The sequence below is a fragment of the Peromyscus leucopus genome, chromosome 18, assembly GCF_004664715.2.
Source record: "Peromyscus leucopus breed LL Stock chromosome 18, UCI_PerLeu_2.1, whole genome shotgun sequence".
In the NCBI taxonomy this organism is placed as follows: Eukaryota; Metazoa; Chordata; class Mammalia; order Rodentia; family Cricetidae; genus Peromyscus; species Peromyscus leucopus.
The window spans coordinates 2,401,114-2,425,906 of NC_051078.1; the positions used below are offsets into that span (position 1 = coordinate 2,401,114).

The window sequence follows — 24,793 nt, forward strand, 5'->3', positions numbered from 1 at the left end:
CTAAAATGAAAGTCTTGGCATTATTACTGCTCACATATACCTCTATACATAGCAACTGGTAGAACTGAATATATTAGAAGCCTAAGAATTATCTTTTGATAATATTAAAATTTACAAAGTCCTGCAGTTTACTTATTCCTTGATTTATTGTTTCTTTTAGGATCCTCGACACTCTCTTGGTCCCAGGAAATCTCTTCAACATAAACTATTTCTTGAAAGAAGGACATTCTGCTTTAAGGAGTAAGGCACATAGATGAATTTATTAAATGGTTCCTAAAGTATTTGGTCCGTGGTTCAGGGTTGAAGGCAGTGACATTGGTTTGATAGGAGTTGTTCTCTTCAGAAATCTTTTTGTAAATCTACAACAAAATAGAAAACACAATTTAAAAACTAAAAATATAGTTTTTTTAAAATGAAAATTAGTAAAGGAAAATAAAACCATTTATTTCCATATTCTGATTTGTTTAATGCTTCTATTAAATTCACATCGCACATAAAGGCTTGTTTTTACATGTGTTGAGGCCCACATTATAGGCTGATCCAGTAGAGAATGAGAATCTAAAGGCTGGCCAGACGGCTCAGTGGGTAAGGGCACTTGCTGCCCAGGATTTTCTGACTTCCACACACACACACACATTCTACGGCAAGTGTGCATGCAAACACTGTGTCTGTCTGTCTGTCTCTCCCCATGTCTAAAATAAAAAGAAATCAAAGGACTTGGTATGGCTACTTGGAATACCAGCAATGATGAGGCTTTAAGTTTATCCAATAAAGACAAATCTGAGTGCTCACTATGAGCAAAACTTTGTCTTAGGCCCTCTGGAATCCAACACAAATTAAGAAGTGGGAACAGTGATGGTATTTCTATAATATTGCTATTGCTTTCTAGGGTGTCCATCAAGCTTTTGAAAACTTCATTCTGTAGCAACATGAGAATTTTTCTAAGAGGAAAATTCATGAAGAAAAATAATCTTCTAGTTTTGTTACTGGAAAGACAAATATTTTGTAGGAAGTTAATAAAGTATACATACATTTCAAATTAAAAATAATTTTTGTGCCCCCACCACTACCAGGCTTTTTATTTTTTCTAGACAGGGTTCTCTGTATAACAGTCCTGGAACTCACTCTGCAGACTCACAGAGATCCTCCTGGCTCTGCCTCCGAGTGCTGGGATTAAAGGCGTGCACCACTGCCGCCCGGCTTACAGACTTACTTTTCTCTATGAAGAAAATAATCTCCATAAGAGAAATACACTGTAAATAATTTAAGTATTTTACTTATTTAAAAACATGTTTAGCTGGATGTTAGTAGCTCATGCCTTTAATCCCAGCACTCAGGAGGCAGGCGGATCTCTTTGAGTTCGAGGCCAGCCAGGTATACACAGAGAAGAAACTGTGTCTCAAAAAAAAAAAAAAAACCAAACCAACAACAACAACAAAAAACAACCCCAAAAAACATGTTTACTGATTTTTTCCCTTTAATTTACATATTATAAGTTCTTTCCTAGTCAGAAAACTCCTCATTTGAGTACCTCCTTTTAGTAATTACATCTAATAAGGTTTGATAGTTCCCTCTTGTATTTACATTTGATCATCTCCCTGAAACTTTTTCTGGCTTCTATGACAATTCCCTCCCCTTCCCAATTCTCTCGGTCCTTTATAATTTCTTTTAAAAAGATTGACTTACTTTCACTTTATGTGTGTTCTGCTCTCGTGTATGTACGCTTGTGCACCACGGGCGTGCAGTGATGTCGCAATACTTTACTTTTTAATTCTGTGTACGTGCCTATGTGTGGGTATGCTCACTTCTACTCAGGTACCCTCAGAGGCTCAGTAGGGCACTGGATCCCTCCAACTGGAGTTACAGATGGTTGTGAGCTGCCCAGTGTGGCCGCTGGGAACTGAGCTCCGGTCTTTGCAAAAGCAGCACATGCTCTTAACTCCTGACATGTCACTCCGGCCTCTCCTGCAAAGGCACGCTGACTTATTTAGTATGGCGAGGAAAAGGCAGGGGCAGGGAACACGTGGTTCTTTCCTTCTGCCACGTGAGTTCTGCAGACTGAACTCAGGTTCTCGGGCTTTGTGGCAAGCATCCACCTGCTGAGCTCTCTTGCCAGCCCTGAACTTCTGACCCCCGTTCCTCCACCTCTGAAGTGCTAGGACTACAGGTGTGCATCAGCTGAGCCGGGCACAGGTGTACGTGGTGCTGGGCACTGAACACAGGGTTTCATTCATGTGAGGCAAGGACTCTGCCAGCGGAGCTAACATTCCTAGCTGGGATCTGCTTTTAGTGAGAGCACAAATCAAAGTATTTTCTTCCCTAAAAATCTTTACTATTTTCCTGTTCCTACCCAGACTCCTACATCTGGAATTTAAGGCCACTTATATTTTGGCTCTATCATGCTTCTTCAGATGTATCTGTCATTCCCCGACACCCCCACACCGTGGGCTTCGGATGTAACTCAGTAGTAGATTATTTGCTTGGCATTCTTAAAGACATTTACTGAAAGGAGTTAGAGAACCTTTCACATCACAGCTCAGATTCAGACAGATCTCTCTCTCTGAGCATTCGGACGGCGTTGCTTGGTATAAAGTTAGTAGTGTGTGTGTGTGTGTGTGTGTGTGTGAAGACAGGGTCTCACACTGAAACTTAAGCTAGCCTGGAACCGTGTGGACCAGCTGGCCTCTGACGTATGGCACTTCTCCTCCTCAGCCTTCCCGGGCCCTCCATGACCCGTCCTACTGACAGACTAGGAGGGATGGTGTAGGATTCATCTTTGTTCATGTCATTTTACCTGACAGAGTGTGTTCAATAAATGTGCTGGACTAGGAAACCTTCATTTAAGCACATGCCTTTAGGTGGATTTCTATGAGTTCGAGGCCAGCCTAGTCTATAGACAGGTCAGCCAGAGCTACACAGAGAAACCCTGTTTCAGAAAAAATCAAATCAAAACAAACAACCAAAACAAAACACAAACAAAAAAAGAAAAGAAACCATTATTATTCACGGAAGAAAAAAAAAAATCACTTTTTTTTTCTTGTTTGGAGGCAGGGTCTCATTTAGTCCAGGCTGGCCTTGAACTCCTGATCCTCTTGCCTCACCCCAGAGATAACAGGCCTTTGTTGAATGAAGAAACTTTTATTAAAAACAAACAAACGGCTGGGGATTTAGCTCAGTGGCAGAGCGCTTGCCTAGCAAGCACAAGGCCCTGGGTTCGATCCTCAGCTCCAAAAAAAAAAAAAAAAAAAAAAAAAAAAAAACCAAAACCAAAACAAAACAAACAAAAAGTCAGTGGTGGCGCACGCCTTTAATCCTAGCACTGGGGAGGCAGAGGCAGGCAGATCTCTGTGAGTTTGAGGCCAGCCTGGTCTATAGAGTGAGTTCCAGGACCGAAAAACAAAACCTAAGGGTTTGCAGGACACTTATCAGGTGAAGTTGCTCACTGCCAAGGCTGACAACCTGAGTTCAATCCCCTGATCCATATGGTAGAAGGACAGAAGTGACTCCCAAATGGTCATCTGATCCCTACAGATGCGCTATGTGCTTACACACACACACACACACACACACACACACACACACACACACACACACCCCTCCCTAAGCAAATGTAAAAATAACAAAAAAAAAACACAAAAAACAAACAACAAAAACCCACTAAAGTTACAATAAATCAGTATTTTTTAAGCTAGATTAGACAAAGATTAGTTTTACAAAGACTAGAAACACTAAGTTGTTCATTTGCCGGGAGCTTCAAACTATTCCAACTCAGAAGATCCTAGACACAAGGGGACATCATCTTACCGCTCTTCTTGAGAAGTTCGCCTCTCCGGGACTTATCCAGGTTTTCAAGAAACTGTTCAAACACTTTCACATATGGTGCTAGACTGGTCTTCTTGTAATCTGGAGTACAAAGGGTGTACGTCAGAGCTAGCACATTGGCAGAGGAGCACGAATATTTTAAAACAACCAGAGCTGGTTCTCTGACAATCCCTCAACCACCTTGATAAAAATCAAGAAAGAAAGGAGATACAAATGCCCTAAGTTAGAGAATACAGGTGCCATTCCACCAGATTCCAAGGAAACAGCGTTATTAGAGAGAACTATGAAAACTTGTGCTCTAAAAAGCTGGGTAACTCAGAAGCAGGGTTTCTAAGTGCGTATCATCTCCCATAAGTCTAGAAGATATAAATAACTAAACAGACCCACTATAAGATGGAAAGTATCATCAAAAGACACACACACACACACACACACACACACACACACACACACACACACACACACACACCCAGGACTGGACAGTCACTGTTGAATTGTTTTGTTTTGTTTGCTGTCCTGGAACTCACTCTGTAGACCAGGCTGGCCTAGAACTCTCAGAGATCTGCCTGCCTCTGCCTCCTGCTGGGATTAAAGGTATGTGCTACTCTGCCTGACCTATCCAACTTTCAAGGAAGATTTCATGCCAATTTTTAAAAAACAGAAAACGAAGGAACACTACCATACTCACTCTACAAAGCCAATCTTATCCTGGTAGCAAAGCCAGGCAAAGACACAACAACAAAAGAAACCACAGACCAATCTCTTTGATGAGCATAGCCGTAAACATTCTCTACAAAATACTTGCAAGCTGAATTCAGGAACACATTAAGAAGACTATGCACTATGAACAAATAGGCTTCGTGCCAGAGAGGCAAGGTTGGTTCGACATATATACATCAATAAAGGTAATACATCATATAAATAAACTTGAGACAAACCCCACACGCATTTCTATTAATGCTGAAAAGGCATCTGAAAAAGTTTAACATGCCTTCATGATAAAGTTCTGGAGATTTTAGGAATAGTTGAAACATACCTCAGCCGGGCAGTGGTGGCACACGCCTTTAATCCCAGCACTGACAGGCAGTGGCAGGCGGATCTCTGTGCGTTTGAGGCCAGCCTGGAGAGATATCTCAGCAGTAGAAAGCACTTGCTGTTCCTGCAGAGAACTCAGGTTCAATTTCCAGCCCCCCACCCCCACCCCCCAGTCACAGCTGGCTGTAACTCGAGTTCCAGGAGGATCCAATGTCCTTTCTGGCTCCCATGGGTACTACGTGTGTATGGTGTACAGATATAACAATTACATTCAGGCATACACTCATTCACATGAAATAAAAATAAATAAAACCTAAAAAGATACAAAACATAAAAAGAGTGTGGACATCCTTGTCTTGTCTTGTTCTTGATTCTACAGGAAATGTCCTTGGTCTGTCTTCATTGACTATAGATTTGTTGTTTATAGTAGCCTTTATCATTTTGAGGTATGTGTAGCTTTGGAGCCTGTCCTGGAACTCACTCTGTAGCCCAGGCTGGCCTCAAACTCACAGAGATCCACCTGGCTCTGCCTCCCAAGTGCTGGGATTAAAGGTATGTGCCACCACCACTGTCCGGTGATGACACAATTCTTTAAAGACTCCACAGGCTATACTAGAGAAGGGCAGAGCAGTGACAGCATTTATCACTGAGCTGGTTCAGGGCTGATGCCCCACCGTGGCCTGACTTTAAGAACTAGTTACAGGAGGGCAGACAGGTCTGTTAGAGCAGCTCCAGGACACTAACTTACCTCTGACTCTGGGTTTGCTATCAGATCCGGCTTCATGCCCCTCGTTGTCCTTTTCATGAGTGGAAACCAGGTCCAGTTCTCGGCAGATGGCGCTACAAGCAATAGAATAAGGGAATTTTAAAGTTGGTTCCTAGACTCACATCACCCACTGACATTAGCACAGGAAGCTCAAACTCTCTGTGAAAAAACATCTGCCTGAGGGGTAGCTTGGTGGTGAGCGATGGTCTTAGTATGTAAACGACCCCAGGCACCACTTCTGGTACGAACAATAAACAAACAACCTGTCAAGTAGATTTGAGGCTGCATCATCTCTTCTTGGAGTTTTCCGAGCACATTATTATGGATTAGGAAAGGCAGCAGCAGAGTGTGTGTGCTCAGGGCCTTGCACACACAAGTGCTCTCACACTCGGCAGGTCTCAATATGTAGCTCTAGGTGACCTGGAAAGTTTGTTTTAATTTTGAGAAAGAGTCTCACGTATTCCAGGGTGCCCTCAAACTGTCACATGGCCAAGGATGACCTTGAATTCTCTTGTTTCACCTCCGTCCTCCCCGCGCCTGCGATTACAGGTGTATTCCACATCACCCGTGATTATGTGCTAAGCCACATTCTTCCCACGCCCTGACCTAGAACTGTGATCCTTCTGCCTCTGGATCCATGGTATATGCCACTACGCCTGGCAAGATCTGTTTTTAGTACGGTTCTGGGATCTAACCCAGTGCCTTGTATAAGCTATATGCCTGGCAAGTGCTGTCACTGAGCTACATCCATATACATCTCTAGGCTAAAACTTTCATGTATGCAAATGTGTATGTGAGCTACAGTACACATACAGCCAAAGTTGACCCTCACCTCGACCTGTTGGGTGTTTTCTGGGCTAACTGGCCTGGGAGCTCCTGGGGATTTTCCTGTCTCTTGCTCCCATCTCACAACAGACACAGAGATCACAGATACGTATCACTGTGCCTGGCTTTAAGAAGGTCTAGTGACTTCAACTCATGTCTTTTGTTTTTTTTCGAGACAGGGTTTCTCTGTGTAGTTTTGGTGCCCGTCCAGGATCTTGCTCTGTAGACCAGGCTGGCCTCAAACTCACAGAGATCCGCCTGGCTCTGCCTGTCGAGTGCTGGGATTGAAGGTGTGTGCCACTACTGCCCAGCTTCAACTCAGGTCTTAATGCTTGTGCTTTACCCAGGGAGCCATCTTCCCAAGCGCCGCCTAAAACTTTTCATATGCTTGAATCGGTATTTCCCAGACTTACTATTTTTGATGCTGTGGACTGGACGGACCCAATACTCTTGCTAATGAGCTGTGCCCCTTAGCCCTCAGAGGGTTATTTGATCTTAAAATGCTTTTCCCCACACAACAGCTAAAACCATGCATGGCCCTCCTAAAGTATCACCATATAATCCCTAGTACTAAGTACCTCCACAATCAAATAGGTCACCCCATAAAGCTACATCTCTATCCAGGGATCTAGGATAATCTATTTAGAATTCAGGAGAATAGCTGTAAACAAGGAATGATCAATGATCTGGAACATACCTTACAGTTGGAACAGTAAATGGGTCGAACTGATCGACTTTCTGAAAATCAATCGGCACAGAAATGCGACCTGTAAGAACCAGAAGTTATAAACACATGATTATAGGCTGTTGTGTCTCTGGATTATTTTTGGTTAAATTTTTACAAAGCGCTGGGATAGAGTTTAGTGGTAGAGTGTTTGATTTGCATGCATGAGGTCCTATATTCAATCCTTAGGAAGCGCACACACACACACACACACACACACACACACACACACACAATTTTTTTCCCAAAGGCTTTGCTATCATAGGGTTTTTGGAGACAGGGTCTCACTATATAGCCCTAGCTGTCCTTGAACTCACTACTATGTAGATCAGGCTGGTTTTGAACTTGCAACAGTGTTCCTGTCTCTGCCCGAGTACTGGGATGGATTATATGCATGAGCTATCATGCTCAGGCTGTTTGGAGCCAAGGCCTCATTATGTAGCCCAGGTTGGTCTTGAACTTATGAACCCCCTAAGTGCTGAGACCACAGGTATGCACCACCATATTTGACTACATCAGACCTCTTATTTTTAACTGTGTGTGTGTGTATGTGTGTGTGTGTGTTCTCTGTGTACACAAGCTCAGGTGTCTGCAGAGGCCAGAGGCATCAGATCCTCTTGGAGCTGGAGTTATAGGCGGTGGTGAGCCACCTGACATGGGTGTTGGGATTTGAACTCAGGACCTCTGGAAGAGCAGTGTGTGTTCTTAACCACTGAACCATCTATCCAGCCCCTGGACATCTTTTTTTTTTTTTTTAAGATTTATTTATTTATTATGTATAGAGTGTTCTGCCTGCATATATGCCTGCAGGCCAGAAGAGGGCGCCAGATCTCATTACAGATGGTTGTGAGCTGCCATGTGGTTGGTTGCTGGGAATTGAACTCAGGACCTCCGGAAGAACGGTCAGTGCTCTTAACCTCTGAGCCATCTCTCCAGCCTGCCCCTGGACATCTTTAAACATTTTTTTTTAAAAAAGCATTTATTTATATGTGTGTGTATAAGTCAGAGTCCTCTTGTAGGAGCTGGTTTTCTCCTTCAACCATGTAGGTCCAGAAAATCGAACCTAGGTCATCAAGTGTGGTGGCAAGTGCCTCTTACCTGCCGCGATACCTCACCAGTTGCACACTGGACATCTTTATGGAGCGTTTTGGAAATATACAGTCATGTGACCAGAAAGGTATTTTGGTCAACTGATGGGCTGCATACAGTGGTGACATTATAAGATATTGTCCAGCAATAAGCAGCTTAGTTTGTATAAAAATATACTGTGATGTTTGCACAATAATAAAGTAAATGATATTTCTCTAAAGGTATTTCTGTTGCTAAGCGACATACAACCTTTGATGACATCTTATAAATCTACACCTGGTTCGAGGCCAGCCTGGTCTAGAGAGTGAGTTCCAGGACAGCCAGGGCTACACAGAGAAACCCTGTCTCGAAAAAATAAACAAAAAAAAAAAAAAAAAAAAAAAAAAACCAACCACAAAACAAAACAATCTACACCCAGGACAATACATAAAATTCACATCTAAGGACTGAGGATATAATGATTTCTTTTGAAATGGGGTCCCACTATGGAGAGTACCTGGCGTAGCCTGGAACTTGCTATGTAGCCAAGAATGGCTCTGATCCTTCTGCTTCCCTCTGGCTTCTACATCCTGAGTGCTGGAAGTACAGGTGTATAAACAAACACTTTGGGGGCTGGAGAGACGGCTCAGAGGTTAAGAGCACTGACTACTCTTCCAGAGGTCCTGAGTTCAATTCCCAGCACCCACATGGTGGCTCACAACCATCTGTAATGAGACCTAGTGCCCTCTTCTGGCCTGTAGTCACATATGCTGTATACATAATAAATAAATAAATCTTTAAAAAAAAAAAAGTTTAAAAAAAATAAAAAAATAAACAAACACTTTGTACTTGGCTCCAGTTTGCTTTTCCTAACAGTTTTTTTCTTTTTTTGAGACAAGGCTCCCATATTGTCTAGGCTGGCCTCCAACTCCATGTTGCTGACGATGACGTCAAACTTGTGATTCTCCTGATTAGGGGGATTACAGGCCTGTGCCATCACACACCACTTATGGTTGCTGGGATGGAACCCAGGGCTTCTGTGAAGGACAAGCGAGCACTTTACAAACCGAGCCTCATACCCCACAACCCTCAAACTTTGACAGAGTAGCAGTTCACCTGGTAGCTACTTAGCAGGCAAGGTCAGAGCATGCAGATACTAGCCAACAAGTTGGTCCTTCAACCTTAACTTCACAGACATATATATCTATTCACAATTAATGACATCCCCACTAACACCAAAAATAATGAGCCAGGCGTGGTGGCACACGCCTTAATCCCAGCACTCTGAGGCAGAGGCAAGCAAATGTCTGTGAGGGAAAGCCTGGTCTACACAGTGAGACCCTGTCTCAAAACAGAAGAAAAGGGTTTTTCTTTTCGTTTTCCTCACTTTCCTCACACTGTACCTGTTTTAGGATGAACGCTAAAAGGGCTCTTCAGTAAATGATTGATTCCTTTGCTCACGTTGACATCCAGGCGTGGAAAACAGTACTGCAGCATAATCTCCCACTCCAGCCAGGGACCACATTTATCATTCTTCATATTCTAAAAGCAGACGTAAGGCCACCATGAGGATCAGAAGGGACTTCTGAGTATTTCTTCAAAGATGGTTAAAAAAGATCTTCTTCAACCATCTTTAACTTAATCATGAATTGTATTATGATATTGGCAAACACAGGTTTCAATACCTGGGAGGTGCTGATCACTTTCCTCAGATGGTCCCAGCGCTGAGACGAACTGTGAAACCTTTGAAAGCCTTTCTGAAGCTCATCGTGAATCGGTGATACATTATTAAGGAACACGCTAACCTGGGTACCTCGGTAAGTCAGTCTGTGGTGTGTGCTGTTATAAGGATGCTGAAGCCTCACACACTTGGACGCTATCAGTGACTCCTAAAACGCAAATGCTAGGCACGTACAGCAGCAAAAAAAATTCCCTTATAGCCAGGTGGTGGTGCACGTCTTTAATCCCAGCACTCGGGAGGCAGAGGCAGGTGGATCTCTGAGTTTGAGGCTAACCTGGGCTACAGAGTGAGTTCCAGGACAGCCAGAGCTACACAGAGAAACCCTGTCTTGAAAAAAAAAAAAAAAAAAACCCTTATAAAAATTTAGTAGTGAAATGACAGAAAGATGCTAAAATAATTATAAGTTATTATAACATAATGAAGTTTTTCCCAGGTCTTGTACATATCCAGACTAAATGATTCCCCATTCTTTAACCATTAATTCTAGGAACAACTTACAAAATGAGAAAACTATTTTACAAAATGGTCCCATTTCTTACTGTAGCCCAGTGATACAAAAATGTAGACATGTAGAAACAAAAAGACTAAACTTCCAGAAACATATGAGACTATGCAAGCAGTGTAAATCTGTAACATCACAGGCTGACAGGACTGACTCCCACAGTAATCACAGGAAAGGATATTCTCAGGAACAAGGGCTAAAATCTTATCCCAGTTTTCTTTATTTTCAAGAATATCTTGGCCAACTAAGGCATATTCTTCAAAGTATTTTCTAATTATGTTTATAGATCTCCTGTAGAAATAACAGTAACAACAAAGTCCCCACAGCATTAGCAACATGCAGGATACACAGGCACTCTCCTACTGGGCAAAGTTACTGTTTATTTTTCCTCAATTCCTAGAACTAGATGAATGGAATGAGACCTTTTAGTTAGTTAGTTAAAACTAGACACTTAAAAGGTAAATAACCTAGCACGTTACCTATCATAGGATGGGTAGGTATTGGGGAAAAGTTTGCTTTCTTTACAAATTTTTTATTTTATTTTGAGACAGCATTTCACTGTTTAAGTCTGGATCCCCGGAAACTCGCTCTGGAGACCTGGCAGGCCTCTGTAGAGATCGGACTGCCTCTGCCTCCTGGGGCTGGGATTAAAGGTGTGTGCTGCCGTGACTGGTCTAAATGATTACTTCTTAAATCCTACACTCTATACAGTTACTAACATCATAGAACACGCAACACTGGTATAAATAACCGACTTAGGACAACACATCAGTGTTACATGTAGGATCTAGTTTCTTGCTTTAAAATCACAACAGCTGCCTAGCAATGGTAGTGCACACCTTAATGCCAGCACTTGGGAAACAGAGGCAGGTGGATCTCTACAGAGGCCAGCATGGTCCAATGAGTGAGTTCCAGGCCAGCCAGGGCCACAGAGACCCTCTCAAAATAAAAAATAAAAAAATGGCAACAGGGACATAATGCTTGGAATTTACAAATATTCTTCACACCTTGTTTCATTTGTTTTTGCCACAGCTCTAGAGTTAAGTAGAGCAGGCCCAGCCCTCCACATCATCCACATGGGGAAGTGGTGCCTCCATCATTAAGGGCGCAGGGCAGAACAGGGGTAGAGGAAGCATGGGTTTTAGAAGTTGGTAAACTGGGGCCTGTGTGCTAGACGTTAACGGTGACTTGTGGGATGGTAAGCAGCCCACATAATTCTCTAGAACCCACTTTTCTGTCACATTTCTCATGAAGTCGTGAAGGTCGCTGAGAATCATGGTAGAACATAAACTAGGAGGTTCATAGCTGCAACAGTGACTAAAAGTGCTCCTCGGGGGGGGGGGGGGGGAAACTGACAGCAAGAGACTTCTAGAAACACATGTAGCAAACCAGAGACGCTCAGGGAGTCTTTCCCAACAGACCTGACAAACGGATGAAGCTTTTCACTCAGGTGGACTTTCTTTTTAACGTCTTGACCACCCTGAAAAATAAACCACCGGAGGGGGGAAAAAGACCTTTATTTATGTATATTATAAAGCCTAAATAAAATTATTTAAAACCGGGGCTGGAGAGATGGCTCAGCGGTTAAGAGCACTAGCTGCTCTTCCAAAGGTCCTGAGTTCAATTCCCAGCACCCACATGGTGGCTCACAGCCATCTGTAGTGAGATCTGGCGCCCTCTTCTGGCCTGCAGGGATACGTGCAGACAGAACACTGTATACATAACAAATAAATAAATCTAAAAAAAAAAAAAATTATTTAAAACCATCTTTAATATATTCTATTATCCCATTTAGAGCCATATAAAAACCAGAGACAGTGGCTAAATGTGGAAGTATAGCAGCTTGGATGCTATTTCGTTACTAAAAAGGTTTTCTTTTTGTGTCTGTGTACCTGGGTGTACGTGTGTGTGTACCACAAGAGAGTTGTAGCTGTGAAGGCCGTAAGATGGAGTCAGATCCCAGGAACTGGAGTCACAGGTGGTTGTGAGCTACCACGTCAGTGCGGAACCCGAGCCAGGGTCCTCTGCAAGAGCAGGAAGGGCCTCTAACCACCGAGCCACCAGCCCAGGATCTTCTCCAGATCTCCAACTTCCTCTTAACTTTATTTGACAAAGTTAACTAGAGAAGCATACTAATTTCCCTGTTGCTACAGAGGAGGATACTTAGCAGAAAAAAAATAAGCATCATTTTTGTTGTTGGAGGCAGGGTCTCACCCTCGAGCCCAGGCTGGGCCTGGAGCTCACGGCCCCTGCCTCAGTCCCTGGGTGCTATAATTATGGACACGAGATGCCATATATATTTTAGAGATATAAAATAATTTAGCTGTTGTTTGAGTTTCACGTATTTACACGACGAATTCTAGTTATTTTCACACGGCCCCCTTCACCCAAACCCTTCTTCCCAACGGGTCTTCTCATTATCAGCTCTTTTGTGTGTGTGACTCCCTGAGTTAATTCAGGTTCCTTGCCCCAGTGTGGGTGAGAGGTTATTTCCTAGAGCCGGGAAACTTGTTCGTGGCTACATGTCGTCACCGACCCGTCCCACAGGAAGGGGTGGGGCCTCAGGGACCCGTCTTCCACCCATGAGACATGAATTGTTGACGGTCCCCATCACATGAAGAACTTGAGTGGGTGCAGATGGCTGCAGTGAGCTCACGTGGGTGCAGACGGCTGCAGTGAGCTCACGAGTGAAGCATCTTTCAAAAACTCGTTACTATGACTTGGAACGATCTTTGCTAAGATTGCTTACTCTGAAACATGAATGCTATAAAGGTAATTTTCTGTGTTACCGAAAGTCCCGTGCTTGGCAGTATCTACTAGATAAGGACACGGGAACTGTTATTTCAGAGAGGCTTACCTTGACAAGACTCAAGTACTCCACTATCCCAGAGCGCACAGCAGAGGACAGCTTTCTAACGGACTCGTCACAGACCCAACAATGAACTCCTCTCCTTCCCGAGTACACCCAGAGGCGGTGCTTGAATCCAAAGTCCTCTGGGGGGGGGGGGCAGAAATAATAGGTTTTAAGACAGTTTTATAACCTAGCTTTTGCTTACTCATTCCTCATGTTTTCCACAAGTACTCTAATCTCCCCGCCTCCCACTTCCTGGGGGCTGTACTCTGAGACAAGGTCTTATGTTACCCAGGCTGGTTTTTTTGTTTGATTTTTTTTTTCCGAATTTTTGAGACAGGGTTTCTCTGTGTGGCTATGGCTGTCCTGGAACTCACTTTGTAGACCTGGCTGGCCTCGAACTCAAGAGATCCTCCTGCCTCTGTCTTCTGAGTGCTGGGATCAAAGGCGCGCGTCACCATGCTCCGCTACTCAGGCTGGTTTTAAACTTGCTATATTGCCAAGGCTGACCTTGAACTCCTGATCCTCCTAACTCCGCCCCCCAAATTATTGGTATGCACCACCAGACTCGGCTTTCTCTTGTTTTTACGTTTGTGTTTATGATATGTGGGTGTGCGTGCCCGTGCATACATGTGGGGAATTCAGAGGCTGACACTGTATGTCCTTCTATTCCTGTCCTCTTATGTTTTGAGGTCTCCCACTGAACCTGGAGCTCGCTGATTCAGCTGATGGCTGGCTGGGCAAGCCTCTGGAATCCTCTTGTTTCTATCTCCCCAGGTTGTGGTTACAGGCGTGTGCTACCAAGCTTGGCTTTCACCCAGGTGCTGGAAATCCAACCCCAGGTGTCATGCTCACAGTGTGGTGGTCTGAAAGAAAAGGGCCCCCAAAAGAGAGTGGCACTATCAGGAGGTGTGGCCTTATTGGAGTAGGTGTGGCCTTGCTGGAGGAAGTGTGCCACTGTGGAGGCGGGGCTCTGAGGTCGCATAGGCTCAAGTAATGCCCAGAGAGACAGATCTCTTCCTGTTGCCTGCAAGATGTAGGACTCACAGCTCCAGCACCATGTCTGCCTGCACGCTGCCATGTCCCACCATGACGATAATAGGCTGAAACCTCTGGTTTATAAGTGAGCCACCCCAATCAAACGCTCTCCTTTATAAGGGTTGCCGTGGCCATGGTGTCTCTTCACAGCAATAGCTTTCTTGTTTTAATCACACCGACCTACATCAGCCTGCTGTGTCCTGAGCCTGAATCTCGCTCTGTAGCCCAGGCTGGCCTCGAACTCACAGAGACCCGCCTGCCTCTGCCTCCCGAGTGCTGGGATTAAAGGTGTGCACCACCACTGTCCGGTGAGCTCTTGCTTTTTTTTTTAACTCAGTCTCATTTTTCTGACAAGGACTTCTTTCTTTCCTGACTTATTTTCATTAATATTTATGTGCTCATGTGTGGTGTTACCCGCAGAAGCCAGTGGATGGTATTGGACCCCTTAGAGATGGAATTAGAAGCAGCTGTTAGCCAACCCACACAGATGCTGGGAACCAGTTCAGACGCACTGTAATTGCAGGGCGGCGGAGAGGGGCAGGAGGATCAGGAGTTCAAAGTCATCCTCAGCACTATAGTAAGTTTAAAACCAGACTGGATAAGAGTCTCCCTTCTGCTTTCTCACTTTTCCTGTGGGGAACAGCACACAGAGCTGCTCCAGTGGACTGTACTGGGGGAAGATACACTAGTGCGTCTGACACCTGTCTTAATGTTCTCACTACAAATGTTTCCCTTTTCTTTTTCTCTTATGCTTCAGGGGGAAACACCAGAAACGTAGGAGAGCTGATCATGAAATACGGAGACTTAGGAAAGCAGACCTGACTGGCATGTACCTTTCAGCGCTCGGTCTATGATTCGTATGGCCATGGTCATCAGAGTCCAGCACTTAGCACATATGTCTGCAGAACTGGAACACAGTCATCGTCACTCACTGTCAGTGACACCACCCACTCCAAGAGGAAGGTGCTTACCTGCAGCATCTCCTTACGTCATCGTAGTCTGTCATGTCAATGTCAAAGACCAGTTCTTTCTCCTGGGCCTGGAAAGCTCCTAGCTTCACTGTATTGTGTTGACTGGGCTACAAATACAAAATACCTATCAGTTTCCGTGAGAGTTGTCCATGTCTATTCACACGGAAAAATGAGTCACAGAAGTTGCATAACACGTCTATGGTACTTTGAGTCCATTACTTGGGATCTCACTCAATCTGAATTAATGGTAGTTTTATTTTTTTTAATCTACTTAGAATAGAGTTTAATGAATTCTCTATAAATATATGTTGCGTGATAGAAATAATAAAGCTATTTTAGGCTCCTAACAAAGAAATGATGGGCTGGAGAGATGGTTCAGAGGTTAAGAGCAACCGGCTGCTCTTCCAGAGGTCCTGAGTTCAGTTCCCAGCACCCACAGGGTGGCCCACAACCATCTGTAATGAGATCTGGTGCCCTCTTCTGGTGGGCAGAGGTATATGCAGACAGAACACTGTATACATAATAAAATCATTTTTAAAAAATGTCTATACAAATAATTCCCTATTACAGGATGTTTCACAAATCTTTGTTACTGTACATACAAATAACAAATATCTACTTATTTTAGATCCCATCAACAGATTAAAATATAAGTCTTGGTGGTTGTTTTGAGACAGGCTTTCAGTAGCCTACACTGACCTTGAACTCCCTATGTGGCCAAAGATAATCTCGGACTTCTCATCCTCCTGCTGCCACCTGAGGCTGGAATTATTAGCATGTGCCCTGCACCCAGATGATGCAGAGCCGGAGCCGGAGCCCAGAGCCTCCGTGCTAGGAAAACAACCAACCGAGCACGCCCAGCCCTAGAAGCAGCCAGCTCTCCTCGAAGCACTTAGCTCCACTTAGCTCTTCTGTAAACCTCCAGAGCTAAGTGACTGCTCCTCCACTGCCCTCCCAGAAGGTACCCGATCTGTTACTTGAAAAACATAAAAGAGGGTCTTGGGACTTGGGGGACAAAAGGCACAGTTGAAGAAGGGTATATTATATTGCTACCAGAGAGATGGATCGGGTATTTATACATGAAATGCTGAGATTCAGCCCTTTCTTTTAAATTGTGTTTAGTTTTATGTCTATGTATGAGAGAGAGAGAGAGAGAGAGAGAGAGAGAGAGAGAGAGAGAGAGAGAACTTGTTCAGGATGTTGGGTGTCCTGTTTGATTACTTCTCCATTTTATCCCCTGCAGACAGGGTCTTTCACAGAACTTGAGCTTGGCGGGTTGCCAGGGAGCCCCAGTGGTCCTCCTGCCTCTGCCCCATAGCACGGAGGTTGTAGGTGCAAGTGCAGACACAACCTGCCTCTGCCCCATAGCACGGAGGTTGTAGGTGCAAGTGCAGACACAACCTGCCTCTGCCTCATAGCACGGAGGTTGTAGGTGCAAGTGCAGACACAACCTGCCTCTGCCTCCTAGCACGGAAGTTGTAGACACAACCAGCTTTTAGGTGGATGCTGGAGGTTTGAACTCGGGCCCAAAGCAAGTGTTCTTCCTGCTGAGCCATCTCCTTGCCCAGAGATCCAGTCCTTTCCCCTCACGTCCGTTGCTTTCCACTGACAACTCAGGCAGGAAACTAGATTCCTTCCGGAAGAATCTGACCAGATGTGAGGGGCACTGTTCTAGGCTCTATTATCCGACCAGATGTGAGGGGCACTGTTCTAGGCTCTAGGGACAGGTCAGTGACTGAATGAAGGTCTCTATGCTAGTGGAGATATTATTCCGACAAAGACCTGAGAAACTTAGCTCAGAGTCCCTAAGAATACGGCTCAGCCAAATCACTTTCCAGTAAAAACATCACATCCATAGCTGGGTGCTTTGGTAAATTCAGCACCTCAGGAGGCAGAAGCAGGAAGATGATGAATGGGGTGGGGTGGGGTGGGTTTGAGTGTAAAAGAAGAGAGTTTAATAAACTATCATCGACATCCCCAGAAATAAGATATTTCAAAGACAAGGGACAGGATGTTTACAAAAAGTATAGCTCCCCCCACAATTGAGGACCACAAGTATGGTAATGGTCTAGTCACTATCTATCAGAACAGACGATAAAGGGACATACCAAGGCGCACAGTTGTATAGTTTTAGAAGTAGGAAAAGAAAGGATTGAGGGAAACTCCTAAGAGCTCCCAGGTCTCATGCATTAGAAAGAGAATTAGAATAGCATTAGTCCCCACCCCTGGGGCAACACGGATCAAATGCAGGGTTTCCCACGGATCAAATGCAGGGTTTCCCACAACACAGGCTCTGTGACTACTCTACATCCCAGCTCCTCTTCTGAGGAACTTAATAAGAACTTCTATACTTAGTGTCGTGTGCAGGTGCACGTATGTACACCAGAGGCTGAAGTTGGGTGTTTTCTTCAAGCACTCTCCCCCTTAGCGACACAGGGTCTCTTCCTGAAGCTGGAACTCCCTGATTCCATTAGTCTGGCTATCCAGTGAACTCCAGGGATCCCTTGTCTCTGCCTTGGGACACGGGTACTGGGGATTCTCAACTCAGGTCCTCGAGCACTTTACCAACTGAGTCATCTCCCCAGACTCAAGCTTACTGATTTCGAATATAGATTTACTTTTCTCTTTTAGTCAATCAAATCAAAGGTTTATTGTCCATTTGTTTTCAGGGACAGGGTTTCTCTTGCAGGCCCTGGCTGTCCTGGATCTCACTCTGTAGACGGGGCTGGCCTCGAACTCAGAGATCCACCTGCCTCTGGGGTTTAAGGAGTGTGTCACCACCCTAGCAAGAATTTTTTTTTTCTTTTAAAAGACATGGTCTCATGTATTTCGGACTGGCCTCCAACTCCTATGCAGCCATGATGGCCTTGGACGTCTGATCCTCTGGCCTCCCCTACCTTTACACTGGGATTACAGGTAACGCACCACCACACCTGGTTTATGGACTCAAGGGTCCATGCATGCCAGGCAAAACCAGTGTGTTCCATCAACTATAACAAACTCTAAAACATTACCTTCAAAACTTGGGGGCACCAACCCGCTCCGGCTTATGAAACAAAATACACACAGAAAAAGACTCCTTACTCTGTGAGAATATACAGCACCGATATCAATCTTATACGGGTTCATTTTCTGCATCTCCTTTTCCAGATCACTCTGGTTGCTGAAGGACTGGTAGCGAATGTAAATGTCATCTTTCAGCGTGAATGAAAATTCACGGTGTTGAAAGTAATTCTTTGTCACTGCAAAAAAATTTTAATGTGGTACTTTATTCGGTTTAGGGCATTATATAACCTCAACTAACGGGAATATACATATATGGGTCTTACTGTATGGACTAGGCTGCCCTAGAATTTACTATGGAGCCCAGGTTGGCCTTGAACTCGTGAAAAAATTCACCGCCTCAGCCTCCCAAATGTAAGGATTACAGGTGTGAGTCACCAGGCCCTCTAGAATATTTTTCAGGAGTCCCCTTTAGGCCCAACACTGTTGTACTTAGCCTGTAATGTGAAGGGTCGCACTATTCCACATTTGCTAGGGAAGAATAAACGGGAGGTGTAAATATTTTAAAGACGGAATGTCTGTCATCGGCGGGCACGGACAGACCTGGTTGCACGTCACACCCCCATGCTAACACCGTCTGCCGCCAGGACACCTGTCTTTGCAGTGGTGGGGCGGGATGGGGACGGGGATGGTGCAGGAATACCCTCCCCGCCGCTCCCGGCCCCGCCACCCGTCCCGCCTCCCGCCTCCCTCACCTCCGCCGTAGTTGAGCCAGCGATAGTACTGGGCGTAGGGAAAGAGCCTTCGGTAATACAGCTTGAGCAGCTCGGGCAGCTCCGCAGGGTCAAACGGCTCCATGAAGTCAGGAACTAGACTGACACGAGAATTGGCGGGAACGGCACAGGGCTCCACGGCTGCGCACGCATCGGGGTCGGGGCGCGCCGCCGCAGGGACTGCCGGGAATTGTAGTTCTTGCGCGCTGTGCCGCAGGACTGCCCTTTCTGGAGACCGGTCTGACGCCCTCTTCTAGCTTCCGTGGGCACTGCATGCATGTGGTACAAAGACATACATGCACACAAAAGGCCCATACACATAAAACAAAACAAATAAACCCAGTATATATGAGTTTGAGGCCAGTCTGGTCTACAGGGCGTGTTCCAGGGCAGCCAGAGCTGCTATACAGAGAAACCATCTCCTGTCTCCGAGGGCTGGGATCAAAGATGTCAGCCACCACTGCCCAGCTTCCCCCTCTCCTTTTTGAAAGAAAACTTCTTGCTGTGTAGCTCTGGCTAGCTCAACACATCTCAAATTTCATTAAAATTTTTTTAGTTACATTTACTTATTTTGTGGATGTGTGTTCATGTGCCACGTCGTGGGTACGGAGGATGACAATTTTCAGGAGTGGGTTCTCTCCTGCCGTCCTAGTCTGGGAGGTTAAACTCAGGTCATCGGACTTGGTGGCTTTCACCCTTACCTGCTGAGACATTTCCCCAGCCACCTAATCCCCGTACTTTTCACAAGTTTTAATTTTTCAATAATATTGGAAGGGCGAGAAGAGGCAAAAAGGTTTTTAGTAAATTAACAACCTAACTTCAAAAATGGACTCCCCACTACGGTTGGCAAAGAGCTTTCTTATTTGAAGATCCTTAGGGACCTGATAACTTCCACAAAACATAGCTGATTTCCTGAACCCCTGCGTATCCTATTTGTGTGAAGTGCATTTTGTTACTGACAGGGTTCTCACTCCAACTGTCTTGTCAAGAGTACATTGCAGTTTTTGATAAGTTCTTGCACCCCGATAAACCTCTCCACCGACGCAGCAATCCAAATCAAACCAAATCAGACCGAATTAGAAAAAGCCCCGGTTTAATGGGTAAAGCCTTCCAGGGTGATTCTCCAGCCTTGCAGAGACCAGAAAACCACTCTGTTTTCTGGGATGCAGCTCAAATACCCGGTGGGAGTGGTCTTGAGACTCTCTGGGGGAGGAGCTGTGTTTGGCGGGCTTTGAAGGGGCGGGTTTGGGGAAAGAGACAGGGGAGGGGAGCTGAGGTGGATCTCCTACCAGAACATTCCTGACTCGTTGGGTATAGGATGCCAGGGTGCCAGGGGCTGAGGTGGAGCTCCCACCCAGTTTTCTTTTCTGAATCCACGTGTGCCACCTTCCCAGGACTGTTGTTGTTGTTGTTTGTTTTTTCTTTCTTTTGAGATCTTGTCTCTATACTAAGCCCAGGCTAAACTGGCCTTGAGCTTCTAACCTTCCTGTATCAGCTTCTTGTGTGATACGATTACATGCCTTGTTATGTTCCTTGAGATTTTTTAATTAATTTTAAATTATTAAACTGAGATTTAAAAAACAAACAGCCAGGTGTGGGTGGTGCGTGCCTTTAATCCCAGCACTTGGGAGGCAAAGGCAGGGAGATCTCTGAGTTTGAGGCCAGCCTGGTCTACAAAGTGAGTTCCGGGATAGCCAAGACTGTTACCAGGAGAAACTCTGTCTTGAAAAACCAAAACCAACCAACCAACCAAACAGCTGGGTGGTGGTGCACACCTTTAAGCCTAGTACCCAGGAGGCAGAGTCAGAAGGATTTCAGAGAATTCAAGACCAACATGGTCTATCAAGTTCCAGGCCAGCAGGGAGACTCTTGCACAGGGAGACCATGTCTTAAAACAAAACAAAAACCATACGAACAACAACAAAACAATTAGAAAAAAAAAAAAACAATTAACACACTACTTTTTATACTCTAGGGTGTGCCCAGCGGGAATAAAAATGCCTGGGAAAGAGTGTCCCTACCCTCTTAGGAGTGGTCCAGTGAAGAGAGGCCGATAAAGGAGAAGGAACCGGTCTGAGACTTATGCAGACTCAGCATAAAGAGATCTCTGGGGACCCAGGGCCTCTTTACATGTCAATCACCTAAGCAAGGGCTTTGGCAAGAGGGTTTGTTCTAGGGACAGGCAACATAAAGAGGTCCAAAGTCTCAAATCTTTCTCCTCAAGGGTATGGTTGAAGGGGTATTTATAGGGTAAAGAAACAGGGCAGTATGAAGCCGGGGGTGGGGGTGGAGGTGATAGACCGTATCCACCCAAGTTATTTATCTTACAAGGGCCCTGGGGTGGCGGCCTTTATGCCAAATGCCACTGGGAGGCAGTATTGCCACTTTTTTGGTTGTTGATTCCCATTGCGAGTTCATCCAGAAGTAGTAAAACCATTTCCCCCTTCAAGACTTAGGCCGTCTGACTATACCATCCTCTCCTCTTCGAGAGCAATATCTAATCAGTCCCAACCTCTTCCCTCAAGCTCGGCAGAGCAGGATACCTATCATTTGGAATTTCTTTTTAGTTCAATTTCTAGCTCAGTTTGCAAGTTTTCAGTTTTTTTTTTTTTTTTTAGCAGCTAAAAGAGTAATTTATTTTGTGAAGTATATTTTTTTTATCTTTTTTATTTCTCACATTGTTTTAAAATTATCAATATATTGGAAGTGATGGGAAGGAGACTCATTACATTGCCTAGATTGGTCTCAAACTTGCACCTTACTGCTCCCGTCTCCTAAACCTATTAGACTTTCTTTAATTTATTCACTTAGTCTGCAAATAATTAACGAATAAATGTATAATAGTTTTACATGCCACCTAGAATCAAGGAAGGCATACCTAGAATATTGACTGGTAAAACATTGCTTCTGGGTGTGCCTATGGGTGTTTAAAGAGCACATCCATGAATGAATTGTTAATCTGAATGGGAAGATCCGCCTTCCCTGTGGGCAGGAACCGTCCAATCAGCTAGGGGACCAGAAAGAACAAACAGCGCACAAGAAAGGTGATTTACTCTTTCCCAACCTTGGAACACTTCAGTTCTGCCCTCAAGGGCAGACTGCTGGACTCTCAGGCCTTTGCTTTCTAGGAGTCAACCAGCGTCTCTCACAGCATCCTTTGGTTTTACTCTGAGAGTTAGACGGTCAGTTTCCCCGGTTCTGAAGACTCGGACTTGGACTGAGCCTCCCTATCGGCTCGACAGGGACTTCAGTTACAGACAGCCCGTTGGGAGACTTCTCAGCCTCTGCGATTATGTGAGCCAATGCCCCTAGTAATCCCCTTCCATATATCTATTTCTGTTTAGCTTGGTGGTTCTGCCTCTCAGATAATACTATTGTTGTGCCCATGTCTCGAGACCACCCCCCCCCCCCCCCGTTCCCCCAGCAAGACCACCACAGAGCCGATACCCAATGCAAAACACACAGGGGTTTATTGATAACAAGCAAGCCAGGGCTTGGTCCGTGTCCAACACTCTGACTAAGCAGGTGGATAAGGATGGCCCTGAGGGGTTTTTAAAGGAAAAAACTGAAAGCAGGGTGGTACAAGCCTTTGGGTCATATGACTGGGTGAGGTATGTAACCTTTGAATTTACTGGTTGGGGGTTATAGTTATCTTTTTTGAGCAGGCCTGGACAAGTCCCAGGCTCTGTCCTTGAGCTGCCATGGAGGCTGGCTGGCCTAGCACATACTGACTGTGGGGGCTGTCTCAGTGTCCCAGGCTCTGTCCTTGACTCATACATGTAGCTCTAAGTTAGTGAGGGGTCCCAGACAGTAAACAACTGGCTGAACCTTGAGCAGTCAGAGTACGTGCCGAAAGGGAGCTACTGCAAGGACTATGTCTTTTGTTCACGGCCCTCCCAGAAACTGCTTGCTCAAGTCTCAGGAAACTGAACTTGAGGCCTGATCTCTGAGAGAAGACTGACAGCCTGTCATGGCGTCTGCTTGGTCCTTTCGCTATCCCGATCTATGTTGGGCAGGAAGGGAGGCTCTGGGGAGAAAAAAATTAATGATATGGTTTCTGCTTCCAAGGATCTGAAGGTCTAGCTGGGGCAATGGGCACAAACAAGGTTAATAAAGTGTTATAGGCATAGTTAGAAATTTTAAAACTTTTGTTAAATGTATGTGTATGGATTTTTGTGTCTATCACGTATGTTCGGGTGTCTACAGAGGCCAGCAGAGGGCATCAAACCCTCTGGAACTCAAGTTTCAGGGAGTTGTGAACTGCCCAACATGGGTGCTGGGATCTGAACTTGGGTCCTTCGGAAGAGCAACAAGTGTTCCTAACCCCTGAGCCACCCTCTATTGACGCAACACAGTTCCTGAAGATAATGATTAAGACTGGCCATAGAAATACAGACACAAATGTATAAAGGGCTTGGAATATGTTCAGGAATCTGTCAATAGTTCACGGACACAGTTCAAGCGATGGCAAAATGGGAAGCGGATTTAAAAAGGCCAGCAAGGTGTAAGCACTGCATCCAAGCCAAGGGCAGTGACATTAAAGGTATTCATCCTTCACTTTCATTCAGCTCGATCAAGAGGAAATAAGAATGCCAATCATGCCAATATTTGATGGGAAATTTGGGGGGTGAAAATATTATTGAAATGAGCAAGTTCTTTGACAACTCAAGGGACCTTTATGCCAGTTAATTTCCTTTTTGGTAAGATAAGAACAAGAGATAGGAGAATGTGTTTTGTTGGCACAGGACCATGATACCTAGATGTCTTAAATTTGATAAATTTAAAATCACAACAAACTGGTAGAGTGTGTTTTTACCAACACCGTATTTTTTAATGAGAAAGTTTTAGTTTAACCCACAGGTTAAACTAGTATTTCCTTTAAGGCCAAAGCAAGTGATGGCCACAAAAGCTAATAAAACGTTCATTATAGAACCTCGCAAGGGTTCTATAATCTATGTCACAGGTTTGGTATAGGAAACTGAAAAGTTTAAAGGTTACCTATAAATTTATGTACTAGACTTTTATTGACTGACTGGGTACTTGTGCACATTTTCTTGTTATTCATAAAGCTACATATGCTTTGGATCTAGCCCTCTCCCTGAAGGCTGCCTACAAGAAAGGATTATTAGACTTCAACCGGAACATAACATCAAACTCTGCTCTTCCCATAGAAATTTGGATTTATCTGAAGACAGTGGGGGGAGGGGCGTGCTGTTCTCCGCATGCTGCTTATGCTTGGCCTCCGACTCACAGCCTCCTAAGAACAGAGGATGGTACCTATCACCTCATGGCTGGGTTTCACCACCGGAGACACATAATCGGAATTGTGTTTCAGAAATAAATTCTCGAGCCGCAGGCTGGCAAGTAGGAGGGGAGAAAAGCAAACAGAGATGGCGATTTTAGATGCGGTGGCTGGAAGTAGAGGACAAATCCATGACCTGAACTGAGGCAGTGATTGGAGATAGAGGTGGTGGAATGGGCACTAGCAGCTTGAAGAGGCGGAGTTAATATTGTCCACGTGTGGGGGAGGAGGAGGAAAGGGATTAAAATGATTGCTACATTGTGGACTAGGGCAACTGGGTAGAAGGGGATTTTCTTGAACCTTGTAAGTACTGATAAGTGTGTTAAATATTTATTGAGTAGATGTACAGATTGGAGATACATGTACAGACAT

General features: G+C 44.8%; 2 protein-coding genes across 3 annotated transcripts in view; one reads left to right on the top strand and one right to left on the bottom strand.

Annotated features, from left to right (window-relative positions):
• Positions 1–232: 232 nt before the first annotated feature.
• Positions 233–19,273, bottom strand: Prim1 (DNA primase subunit 1). Of its 2 annotated transcripts, XM_028861601.2 has the most exons (13): positions 19,102–19,271; positions 18,428–18,585; positions 15,344–15,450; positions 15,206–15,279; positions 13,341–13,477; positions 11,905–11,963; positions 10,665–10,774; positions 9,926–10,017; positions 9,644–9,782; positions 7,146–7,215; positions 5,606–5,697; positions 3,805–3,903; positions 233–359 (listed from the first exon to the last, which is right to left on the bottom strand). In XM_028861601.2, exons 1-13 carry the CDS (start codon positions 19,202–19,204, stop codon positions 340–342), a joined length of 1,260 nt encoding a protein of 419 aa, XP_028717434.1. In that variant the 5' UTR covers positions 19,205–19,271; the 3' UTR covers positions 233–339. The 2 variants fall into 2 exon arrangements, 1 of the variants encoding a protein (XP_028717434.1); XR_005089400.1 differs by lacking the exons at positions 233–359; positions 3,805–3,903 and adding an exon at positions 5,887–6,043 and having other exon boundaries at positions 19,102–19,273.
• Positions 19,274–22,142: 2,869 nt separating this feature from the next.
• Positions 22,143–24,793, top strand: part of LOC114686923 (17-beta-hydroxysteroid dehydrogenase type 6-like) — a 31,045-nt gene continuing 28,394 nt past the window's right edge. The window contains exon 1 of the mRNA XM_028861599.2: positions 22,143–22,413. The gene's annotated coding sequence lies outside the window, so the exon portion shown is untranslated. The remainder of the gene's footprint in view (positions 22,414–24,793) is intronic.

Coding starts and splice junctions, on each gene's coding strand:
- Prim1 (XM_028861601.2), bottom strand. CDS start 19,204: ATGGAGCCGTTTGACCCTGCGGAGCTGCCCGAGCTGCTCAAGCTGTAT. Junction 18,586..19,101: donor CTGGCTCAACTACGGCGGAG/GTGAGGGAGGCG, acceptor ATTTTTTTGCAG/TGACAAAGAATTACTTTCAA. Junction 15,280..15,343: donor GACGTAAGGAGATGCTGCAG/GTAAGCACCTTC, acceptor ACTGTGTTCCAG/TTCTGCAGACATATGTGCTA.